At 32.8% G+C, this 12,018-nt stretch overlaps 1 protein-coding gene across 1 annotated transcript; it reads right to left on the bottom strand.

The window, feature by feature from the left end:
• Positions 1-3,788: 3,788 nt before the first annotated feature.
• LOC109676752 (olfactory receptor 8K3-like) lies at positions 3,789-4,730 on the bottom strand. Its single transcript, XM_074069144.1, has one exon. It carries the CDS (start codon positions 4,728-4,730, stop codon positions 3,789-3,791), a length of 942 nt encoding a protein of 313 aa, XP_073925245.1.
• Between the last annotated feature and the right edge of the window lie 7,288 nt (positions 4,731-12,018).

Below are 12,018 nucleotides of genomic sequence, written 5' to 3'. Positions count from 1 at the left end.
TGGGGAAATGTTGATCAATGTGCACTACTAACACCTAGACAGGCATAACAACTTTATTTTTTGGTGGTACTATCGTTTTAGCTCAGAGTCTCCTGCTTGCTAGGCACTCTACCTCTTGAAAAATGCCCCAACCCTTTTTTGCTTTGGTTATTTTTGGAATAAAATCTCTCATTTGGCCAGGGGCTGGCCTGGGATCAAGATGCACCTATTTATGCCTTCCACATAACTGGAATATTAGGAATGCACCGCCTATACCCAGTTTATTGGTTGGGATGGGTATCCCTAAATTTTTGCATGAGCTGCCACTGAACAGCAATTTTCCTGATATGTACCTCTCAAGTAGCTGAGAACACAGGTGTGAGCCACCATGGCCAACACAGGAATAAGATTTTTTATTGTTTTATTGCACAGTAGGGTGATTCTATATAGAAATAATGTATTTTTCACAAACCAGAAGAAAAAATGTTGAATGTTTTATCATAAAACATCACTTCACCATTACTTGGTATAACTATACTTTCAAACTTTTGAAAAATTTTCTGAGTTGGTAAGATTTATTTTATAAATTCACACTTACATCTTTCAGATAACATTAAAGTATATGCATAGGACAAAGATATTTCTAATTTTGTATTTTTTGTATATACATTGTTTCTTTTTCTATGGATTTTAGTCCTATTATTAATTGCACAGATACATTGTTTTTATCTATTTTCTTTGGTCTGTAGCTTGTTTCTTTCATTATATTTATGATTGTCTTTATTGTGTAGATGTCAAAATCTTTTAGGAAACTATCAATCTTTGTGAGTTTCAGGTGTGTAAAGTATCTTTTCCATGATGAGTCATAAACATACACGCATACACACACATTCACAAATATGTACAGTCTTTGTGAGTCTAAGATATGACTGATAGTTATATCAGATATGATGCCAGTGACTATGATTAAGTTTAGACATTGCATGGAAAAGCCATGTGAACAGTACTGAAGTGATATTTCCAATAAAAAATAGAGATTGTGGTAGCAAGATACATTGGGCAGCCATATTCTGTGTATAAACTTTGGGGATTGTACTTAAAATTAGCAATCTAAATTTAGGGAAAATATTCTTTGGTTGAATTCTGCTTTATGAAGAGATTTTCCTGTTGGAATTAAAGAATAAGGCACTTTGAGAGAACTTATTAGTCAAACAATTTCAGAAAAATATATAAACCAAAATGAAGTATAAAAGGAAATAGTGAGAACCCTATCTTCCTTTGGAAGTTCCACTTTGATAAGTATACTAAGTCATTTTTATTAACACATACTTAAATTTTTTATTTGCCTTTATTGAGATTCCATTTGCTGTTGTTTTTTTTCAGTTTCTTAATATGGTAAATGCAATTATAATTTTTTGTGTTAAATCACACATAACTTTCTTGTTTAAAGCTACAATGGTATATAAACTTTGTACATGTTGAATGATTTATCAGGCAATATTTTGTTAGTATTTTCACCTGCATGTTGACCTTATATGCTTATAATTTCAGGGGTGTGCTCCTTAAAAAGTTGGAAAATACACTTTTTCTTTAAAATTTTGCAGAGGTTTTTGGAGAATGGTCACTTCAATTTCTCTATTTTGTAAAAAAGGAATTCACCAATCAAGTTACCTAGACCTGATTTTGGGGTGTGGTCAGGAGTTATTTTTAATTCAAATTTCATTTTGTGATCCAATTCACTATGAGGTTTTTTAGTTTGTTTTGTTTTGGGGGGTGTGTTTCTTAGTGTATGTGAAAGTGAAAATTGAAATACACCACAACCAGGTTTGTACAGATATTCTGAGTGTCCAACAATTTATGTATTGTTATTATTCTAAATATTATTGAAGTTTTTGAATCATTATCCTGTAAAATATGAAATTCTACTGATTCAGAATATTTTAACAAACACTGAAATCATATGACAACTCTTGCTTTACATAATATATACATACCACAGTAGAAATGTAAAATTTAAAAAAAACCCAGTATGTCTATGAATAAAAAAAATGAGAATAACATTTGATATAACTTCAATATGCTATCAAATATGAAAAACCAGGAAATGATATTGCAATTTTTATCATCAGAAAGACTATCAGATTAACCAAGATTAACTTCAGAACTGGGATATAATGTTTCATTTAGTCATAGTTTTAAAATTAATTTAAAATATTTACCTTTACTATGAAGCTACAATTATTCAAGGAAGTTAATTCGTGAAACAAATACAATAATTTAATTACATTAATTTAAACATTTTTATAATCACGTGCCCAATAAAACCAATATTAACATTTCACTTTACATCTGTTCCACAGATACTTTATAGAAAATGGAACTAGTTCCTTACATATAGATATGAATAAAGAATAGCTTAAAATTAGGAATGTAACATTGTCACTACATATCAAAAATAAACTCTATAAAGTCCTTAGTAATGTTTATCTACAAATGAAATTATAAACATGCTTTTAATATTCCTATAAATTATTCTTACTCATATACTATTTGCTATACAAATAATTTTATTACCTCATTAATCTTTATCTTATATAATAAAATGTCAGAATTTAAAATATTGAAAATAATGCAAATACATGGAAAATTTTAGAGGGTGTTATAGAGGACAAATTTATACAAGACATGGAAAGTTTATAAATCAATACTATGTGTGCTACACTAACTAGAAACACAGAATTGCTCAAATTACAGAATGACCTCTGTTTGCTTCCTACAAATTGGAAAATGAAAATGGTGCAATCAAATAACAGATTCTATCAAAATGAAAGTATACTATGTGTACATATTAGGAAACTCAGTCCAAAAAAGGAGAAAAAGAGTAGGCATCTTGCACAATAGTTAAAAAACAAATAGATTATGTCTTAAAAATGAGAATTATTTATTTTTGCATTTAGAGTGATAAGTAGAATAATGACCATTAGCTCAAAACAAATAGCAAGCAATCAAGATGAAGCCAGTAAGGGCGAAGGAAAAAAACCCACCAAATCCTCTATGTCGCAATGTAAGAACATTGTCTTAATTAATGTATGCATTGTATGAACAAAAATTAATTAAGGAAAGTTACATGCATGCTGACTTGAAGTTATAAGTTGTGGTTAGGACAAATATGTTCAGGTAATTTAATTTCCTGTGTGAAAGAAAGAGCACTGATGAGGAAAAAAAGGAGCCTAAAATCCTCAAGGGCAATGGGAGCATTTGAGCACATTCATGTGACAGATTCTGTCAATTCATCAATCTACAATGAGCCTCCCTACACCTCAGTCAAGGTTCATTTTAATATAATCTATTCAAGTCTATGAAGCCTAAAACAGAAAGACTGTATTTCCACACACACACACAAAAGAAACACATACAAAAGCAAACATGACACCTAGGAAGTTTATTTTAATAATAGAGAATGCCAAAAAGAATATTTTAAGTTTTCTTTCATGTATACTATTCTTTTTCACTGCTTTACAGCATATGACTCTGTTACCTGATCTCACAATTCATAAAACCTAAACATGTTCTACTTTGCAATTGATTTTTTTCAATAATTCTATTTACATACTAACTCCCTTCCTCAAGGAGAGAAAAAGTTCACTCTTTTGAACACAAATGTATTTATAGCATTTGTAATATTGATTAGTATCAAGAATGCCACTGGTTTAAGACATGTTATGCCCATTGTTACTTGCTTACATTCTGGTGGAAACATCAGGCTCACATTCCAAACTGATTCAAAGAACTCATAATGTATGTAACTTTTAAGAGAAGACATTGCCTACTTTTTTCCATGTCCTTTGTATTGCATATTTTACATCTTTGTTCCTCAGACTATAAATCATAGGATTCAACATTGGAATAATCAAGGTATAAAATATGGATGACAATTTATCAGTATCAATGGAATGGCTAGATTTGGGTTGCACATACACAAATATCAAGGTCCCATAAAAGATGATGACCACTGTTAAGTGGGATCCACAGGTAGAGAAAGCCTTACGTCTGCCTTCTGCAGAGTTCATCCTGAGGATAGCTATGAGGATTAGCAGGTAGGAAACAAGGATGAACAGAAGAGAAGAAATCAAATCAAAAGCTGCAAACATCATAATTATCAATTCAATTTCATGTGTATCTGAGCAAAGCAAAGATAACAAGGGGGTACAGTCACAGAAGAAATGATTGATGACATTGTGGCCACAGAAGGACAAAGTAAAAATCTTTATGGTGACTAGAAGAGACATAAATGTGCAGTAGAGATAGGGAATTGCCACCAGTACCCAACATACTTTTTGTGACATGATGACTGTGTAGAGTAGTGGGTTACAGATGGCCACATAGCGGTCATAGGACATCACAGAAAGAATAAATAGTTCACTTCCAATTAGCAGAAGGAAGAAAGCTAGCTGGGTAGCACAAAAATGATAGGAGATTGTGTTTTGATCTACAAAAAAATTTACCAACATTTTTGGCCCCACAGCTGTAGAATAACCAAGATCTGTGAAAGCCAGATGTCTGAGAAAAAAGTACATTGGAGTCTGCAGCCTGTCATCCACCTTACTGAGGAAAATCATGCCCAAGTTGCCCACTGTTGAGCTTATGTAGATGATGAGGAACAGCCCAAATAATGGAGCCTGAAGCTCAGGACGATCTGTGATGCCCATCAGAATGAATTCACTCACCACTGTGAGATTGTGCTGCTCCATCTGGATTTATCAGAAAACCTATTCTGGATCGAGACATCAGTGCACTAATTAGCTTTCATATATTATCACTTGAAGAATAATAACATGCCATTTAAACTGGTAAATACTCTACTATGTCCAATGTCTAACTCCAAACAATATCCACACCAATAACCTGTTCCACAGTTAAGAATTCTGTCAGGTAAATGAAAGTAAGAAAGCAAGAAGGAGTGGAGAGAGAGAGGGAGGGAGGGATGGAGGCAGGGAGGGAGGGGGGAAGAGAGGATGGGAGGAAGAAAGAAGAAAGGAAGGAATGAAGAAAGAAAGAAGGAAGGAAGGAAGGAAAGAAAAGAAGGACGAGAAGGAGGGAGGGATGAAGGAAGGAAGGAAAGAAGAAAGATAGGTAATACATTGAGATGTGAATATATATAGGTACATAAAACCAAACTGGAAAATGTTTAAATATTATTAAAATTTTCATGTCAGATAAATTTTTGTGCTGTTCTTTAAATGTTCTAGTTGTTCTCATATCATTACAATTTAACTTTGGTAATAATTGCATTTAATACTATTAAGTGATACATTTTCAAATACATAAGGTTTTCTAATGACAAATACCAACAATACATCCAAAACTCTAGAAAGTATATGCCTACAAATTTCTTATAATTCAGATGGAATTGCCAAAATTGTTAACATACATGGCAAGTATTGGATACATGTATAAATTAAAAAAAAACTATAAGAGCTCACACTAACATTGTCTTTAAATGAAGAAAGAAACCCGAGATATGTATATTAAATGAGTGCAGATTAATTCACTAATAACCTGGCTTAATTTTTCTAACTCTATTCCCACAGAAAGACAAAAATATTGTACTTTTTAATTCAGTGTTTCTATTGTATCTGGAAATTGTCAGAGCATGCTTGTATGTGTGTTTTATTTCTTTATTTCTTTGTTTGTTTCTTTATTTAGTGTTGATTGACAGTTCTGGGGATCCAATCTAGGTCATGGGTGTTACGGAAGCACTGTATTCACATGCCCTAGTTTATTGAGACAGACTATCTCTGAGGCTCTGACTATCTTAGAACTTACTAGGTAGCCCAGCTTGGTCCGACTCAGGCTTTCTAGGCAGGCACTCTACTATTTGAGATACTCCACCAGTCCTTTTATGGGTCCGGCATTTTTTGAGATAGAGTTTTGTGAACTGTTTGCCTTGCTGACTTTGAACCATGATTCTCCTGATCTTTGCTTCTTGAGTTGCTAAGACACAGGTGTGAGCCATAGACAACTAGCATATTTTATTTTTCAAATAGCAACAATGGCCTACCTGCAAGAGCTTTTCTTTATATATGCATATGTACATGCTTTTGCACAGCATCTTAACTTCTTTGTCAGGGCTAAAATGATGAATAGATGAAGAATTAGGAAATAATGTATGCAAACTTTCCCCATCTCTACCTCACTGTACCTCCAATTCCATAAATAAATTTACATAATCAATGGCCTACTGTTGATTCTTGCATATATTTTGGAAGCCTATGCAATGTGCCAGAAGAACTTTTTCTAAATATGGTGTAGCATATTAACCAGCACATATATACCTAAACAACATATATCTAAGTGCTTATACTAACCCTAAGATTAATAAGTATAGCAGAGAAGCAGATAAATAGCAATTTAAGGTATGATAATTTTACTATTGTGAAGTTATAATCAGCAGTTCTTTTTAAATTAAAAAAAATAGAAATGACACATTTTGATAAAGAAAGTGTAAGGACAAAACCTGTACCTGAATTACAAGCAAATATATGAAACGATGTGATTTTACCATATTATATATGGTGCTGATTACATGTTAGTTATATTTAACTCACACAAAATGTTGTCTATATAGTTGTTGCTGATATCCTACCCTGTCCTAGCCAAACATCTTGTTTATATTAAATACAGCAAAGCATATTAGCTTAGAACTTCTGATAAATATCCTCATTAAAAGCAATCAGAAAATTTTAAATCCTGTTTCTTGTGGTTTTGTTTTGCAACCATGAAGTATTACAAAATAAAATGTATATGTGTATATTAATATTTTAAGGCAATGAATGATAAAGGTTCTTCTCAGCAGTTGTGAGGTTCACCAATAGAAAACAAAATGTCTTTTCATATTTACTTTCATTACTGAATACTCTGATTTTTTTTTCGTGGTACTTGCATTTGAACGCAAGGCCTCACACTTGCTAAGCAGACACTTTCACACTTGAGCCACTCTGCCAGACCTACTCTGAGTTTTTTAAAGATAACACTCTAAAAAATTTCATCAGATCTTACTATAATAGGAATATATTACCATCACCATTTAAGTTTGTACTTAAAAATCTTCTCTCTCCTCCTCTCATTCCCCCTTTCTCTGTCCCTGTCTCTATTTCTCTGTCTCTGTCTCTCTGTTTCTCTCTCTCTTGCACACACACACCCACATACACACACAAATCTTTCCATATTTCAATATGAAGTGAAACCCTCCTTTTCCTTATCAGCAGATCAAGAGTGAATTTCAGTGTTATACTTATTTGATGATAAATAATTGGGTCATAAAAGTACCTAGATCCTATAATTATATAAGTATTTGGGAGGAAGTAGAAACAAGAGAGTCAAATCACTTTTCTTTCAATTTCTTCTTTAAAATGAATCCATGTCCTTTCATGTTGTACCACCTATAGTAGATATAAAACAGTATGTTTGAGAATTCAAATATTTTCTAAGCATAAATATAACATAGTTTTTCAAGGACACTTAATAGCCTTAAACCTCTCACCTTAGTAGAAATTATTCAATAATTATTTATTTATGTGAAGAATAAAGGAGAACGTTCCCACAGCTGTTCAGGCTGTAGGACTACAGGAATACTTCTGCTTTTGTTACAACCTCTCTTGATTCTCAGTGAGTTTCTTACCATTGTGTGTTTGAGGACAATTTATAAATGTTTTTTAACTTTAGAGATTCTCCCTGAGGAGGTGTCAAGCAATCTGTTGATTAACCAAACAGCATTGGAAGACTTAGTGAAATGGTTGGAGGTTGTACACTGTCAGGGAGAATTTACATTTAAATTAGAATTTATCAATTTATTGGAGTAACCAGCCACTCCACTGTGGGTTTAATTTTAAAATAATGGCATTAGCATATCTGAGACATACTGGTCTTCCTGTGGTCATTGCAGCAGAACTCAAAATAGCCAAGATGTGGAAACAAGCAAAATAGCCATGCATTTATGAATGCATAAATAATACACTGGGATATTAGTCAAACTTAAAAAACTATATCCTCTAATATTAAATTACGTGTATGAACTTGAAAATCATGAGGAAAACTTAAACCAGTCATGGATGGACAAATTTTGCATGACAGTTTTCATGAGGTGCACAAAAGAGTCACGCTTATATAATCAGATATTGGAGTGGTGGTTGCAAAAGTTGGAGATGAAGTGTTGGAACTATCTTTAAGATATTGCAAGAAAGATGACACTACTCAGAAGTCAATAGGCAAGGCACAATTTATTTCTGCAATGTGTGCCATGTCAGGAAATCTGGGAGGTATGTACACTGCAGGGGTTTTATCTGAAGATATACTGTCCCTCTCCTATCCCTGGATTAGACAGGTTTTGGGTTCACAGTCTACCATGAGTGGCTAATTAGAAAGCGGTCGGTTAGGAGAGGATTTTGGGAACAAAGAAGTTTACAAGTTCAGAGAAGCAACAGCTATTTTTGGTTATCAGCTCTTGAAACATGGCATCTAGTGGATTTTTTGCTCCGCTGAGGATAGCAATCCCTTGTTTTTTCTTTTTTTTTTTAATATCTAATTCCTTCCTTATAACCTACTTTTTAAAAAAAATTTACATTTACTTATGTGTGTATACATTATTTGGACCACACCACCTCAACCCTGCCTCCAGGCAGAACTTGTTCTGCCCTCTTGTTCTATGATTTATTGAAGAAAAAACATAAAAGATAATGAAAACAGTGGTTTTGCTAGTTTGTGATAAAGATAGCTATATAGGGAAGTTCCTGGTGTTGCTTCCATGGACAGGTGTATTACAACCCAAATTGGTTCATCTCTACCAGACCTCTTCACTATTTCTTAGTCCCCTTCCCATAGTGTCCTCTGCCAGTTTAAGATTACTGTATTTGCTCTTCTATGGTGAGAACATCAATCATTTTCAAGTTTTTGGTTTCCTTCCCTTTCCCTTTCCTTCCTGTGTGTGGTCTCCCCTTAGTGTGTGACCCACGTCCAATATTACTGCATTTGTTTTAGGTTCGTAATCTGCATATGTGGGAGAACATGTGATTTTTGGCCGCTAGAGCCTGTCTAACTTCGCTTAAGATGATGTTCTCCAGTTTCATCCATTTACCTGCCAATGACAAAATTTCGTTCTTCTTATGGCTGAGTAAAATTACATTGTGTATAAATACCACATTATCTTAATCCAGTCATTGGCAGCAGGCCATCTTGGCTGAATAGAAACTTGTATCACATTAAGGAGAGTCCATGAAGTGAGCTTATGGGAAGTGACTTAGTGAGACTAACCTTTGTAACAGAGGAGGTTACTGGTTAAATATTTTGACAGAAAAGACCCATGGTAAATTGATTCTCACAGAGGAAATGCGAAGCTACTGGTAAATATTTTCAACTATGCGAAATAAATGGGTTCCAGAGGTCTGCTGCAAGTTATTGTGCCTGTAGTTAATAGTACTGTATTGTATATTTGGAAATATTAATGTAATAGGTTCTCAAAAGGTGCTTCTGCTGAAAATCACTGACTGACTCCTTATTTAGGCCCATGAAATAAATGAAAGCAGAATAAAAGCCTGGCATTTCAGCCTCTATTTTGTATCTGCATCTTTACCCTGAGCCATTCTCTCCTGCAGTCACTTTGCAACAATTTTAGAAACCAGGAATGATTATTGAATGGGTAATTTGTGGTGGTGGAAATGTTTAGAACACTTTTTTTTAAAGAAAATCTTAAGTGTTAAATTACTTTTCAGTGTTACAAACAAATCCAAGAACAACTAAAAACTGAACATTTGGAGGCCAAGATAAGAGACAAAATTTCTACTGTTTTAATCTCTGCCTTGATTGATAAAACCAGATATTGTTGATGGTTGCATAACCTTGTAAATGTAACAATTGCCAATAAATCGTTCCCTTTAAAATATTTAATTTGGGGCATGTGAATTTTTCTCAAAAATTTAATTTCAGATGTATGTAGTTATAATTTTATGTTTGTTACCTATCTTTTCTAGTGAATTGCCTATTTTGCTCATATCATATTTATGCATTTTGACAAATAATTTGTGTATTATATATAGTAAGATAATTCTGATTTTGGTTTATAGACATTCCAATTTGTTATATTCAAAATAGTTCATATTTACAAATTACACAACTTTAAGAAAATGTATAATAGGAAATTCTACTAACCTTGAACATTCTTTTGAATATGAATATTATCACGCTGGCATTTCTTAAATTAAGGCATACTCATTTTTCATAATATTAAAAGTTCAACTGACTTGCCATATTCATGTTACTTTTTATTTTTACCACAAAAAATCATATTTTGTGAAATTTAAGCTGCTTTTCTGTATAAAATTCCACTTCCTATCAGTTGTGGTCTTCATCCCCAGGTTTTCTTCTTTACTGGACTTAAGAACTGTCAACCGTTTGTCATTGACCTACAAGATGCTATTGCTGAATAACATGTGTATATCAAAACACAATTTTAAGTATTTTAAAAAATATGTTCTATTACCAAAGTCTTACAATTTTTTTAAATTTATTGATTTTTTGACCTATCAATGTTAATTCATTTAATTAGGTCTTATTCTCTGATTCCGCTGAATATATAAAATTATTAGAAAGTTACAAATTATTTTCCAGAATGTTTGTTACCTTTGTATTTCCAATGATGAAGGAGAAATGTTTTCATTATACCTGTTCCTTACAAGTTTTTAAAGTCACTTTGATATAGATTTGAGTCAATTTTTTAGTATTTAAGAATATTTCACATCATTTTACAATATTAAAGTATGGCACATAATAAGGGTTCTATGTTTTATTTTTTGTTCATAGTCTATGTCCAGTGTCCTATGGATTGTGAGTCTATTATTGATTAACTTAACAGCTACATTTCTCTATTCTCTTAAGTCTGTTGTTGTACTGCTACCATATTTGTGATTGATTTCTATGATATAGATTGAAAAATTTTAAAGCATAAAATTCATCATTCCTTAAATACTCAGATGTGTCTAGAAAAATTCCTCCATGCTTATACATAAACACAGAAGGTCAGTATTGATAATCATTGTTTGGATGTGCACTAATAATGGATATCAATGGCCATAACTTAGTTTGACATTTCAAGGAAGAAACACTGTGAAGTTATAGGAAGGAGCTTGCCAAAACAAACAAAAAATCCAAATGTATTTTAGTAATGTGTTTTGATAGGAGATGCTATGTGTATTTGTATTGTTGATATATTATTTAAATTATCTAATCATATTTTAGGAAAATATCCCTTGACTCTGTGCTCTATGAATATTGTTCTTCTGTATTTAGTGAATAAAAGAAAACTTTGAGGGAGAAAAAGAGTTTACAATGAAATGTTTAAAAATAATAAAGGAGGACATTTTAAAATAAAGATGAGGGGAGCAAGGGAAACCAAAACCATACTAACATATCTTTGAAGTACATGTTTCTTTGCAATGAAAATGAGGTGTGTTTGGCTAAAGGTTTTTCATGAGGTAGCAAAGATCCTTTTCGGTTCTTTCCTTCGAGGTCCAGAGAAATGAGGAAGGGAGAGCCTCACAAAATTGTGAAGGTCAAAAGACAATAGATCCAAAAGCTGAGTAGGGCCAGGCCAGTAGGGCATCTCAGTATGATGGAGGTGGTCTGTTCTGGAAGGAGTCAAATCTGCTATTCAGTTCTATGTTATTCATTGAATTTTGCTTTTTATTATTTTAAATTTAAATGTAATCTTTATAAATGCTAATGACTAGTCTCTATACTCTGTGAAGAATTAATGGTTGAGCTTCATGCTTGTGCTATTGAAGAAATAATGAAACAGGAAATAATTTACTCTCATGAATCAGCATAGTGATGATACCCCAAAGTTCGTGCATTATCTGTGATGTCTGAACCATAGGCTCTGACTAGATCATTCACTGACCAAGGAATGGAGCAGAATTTTTAAACTGAGGCCAGGTACTTATGACTCTATGTAAAATGATTTGGGCTTATGGAAACAGTGGTTATTCT

This window comes from Castor canadensis, chromosome 1 (genome assembly GCF_047511655.1).
Source record: "Castor canadensis chromosome 1, mCasCan1.hap1v2, whole genome shotgun sequence".
In the NCBI taxonomy this organism is placed as follows: Eukaryota; Metazoa; Chordata; class Mammalia; order Rodentia; family Castoridae; genus Castor; species Castor canadensis.
The sequence above is the reverse complement of the archived record's forward strand: the minus strand, read 5'-3'. Positions and strand labels throughout refer to the sequence as shown.

Bases quoted from the DNA above. Each gene is read 5' to 3' on its own strand.
- LOC109676752 (XM_074069144.1), bottom strand. From the start codon at position 4,730: ATGGAGCAGCACAATCTCACAGTGGTGAGTGAATTCATTCTGATGGGC.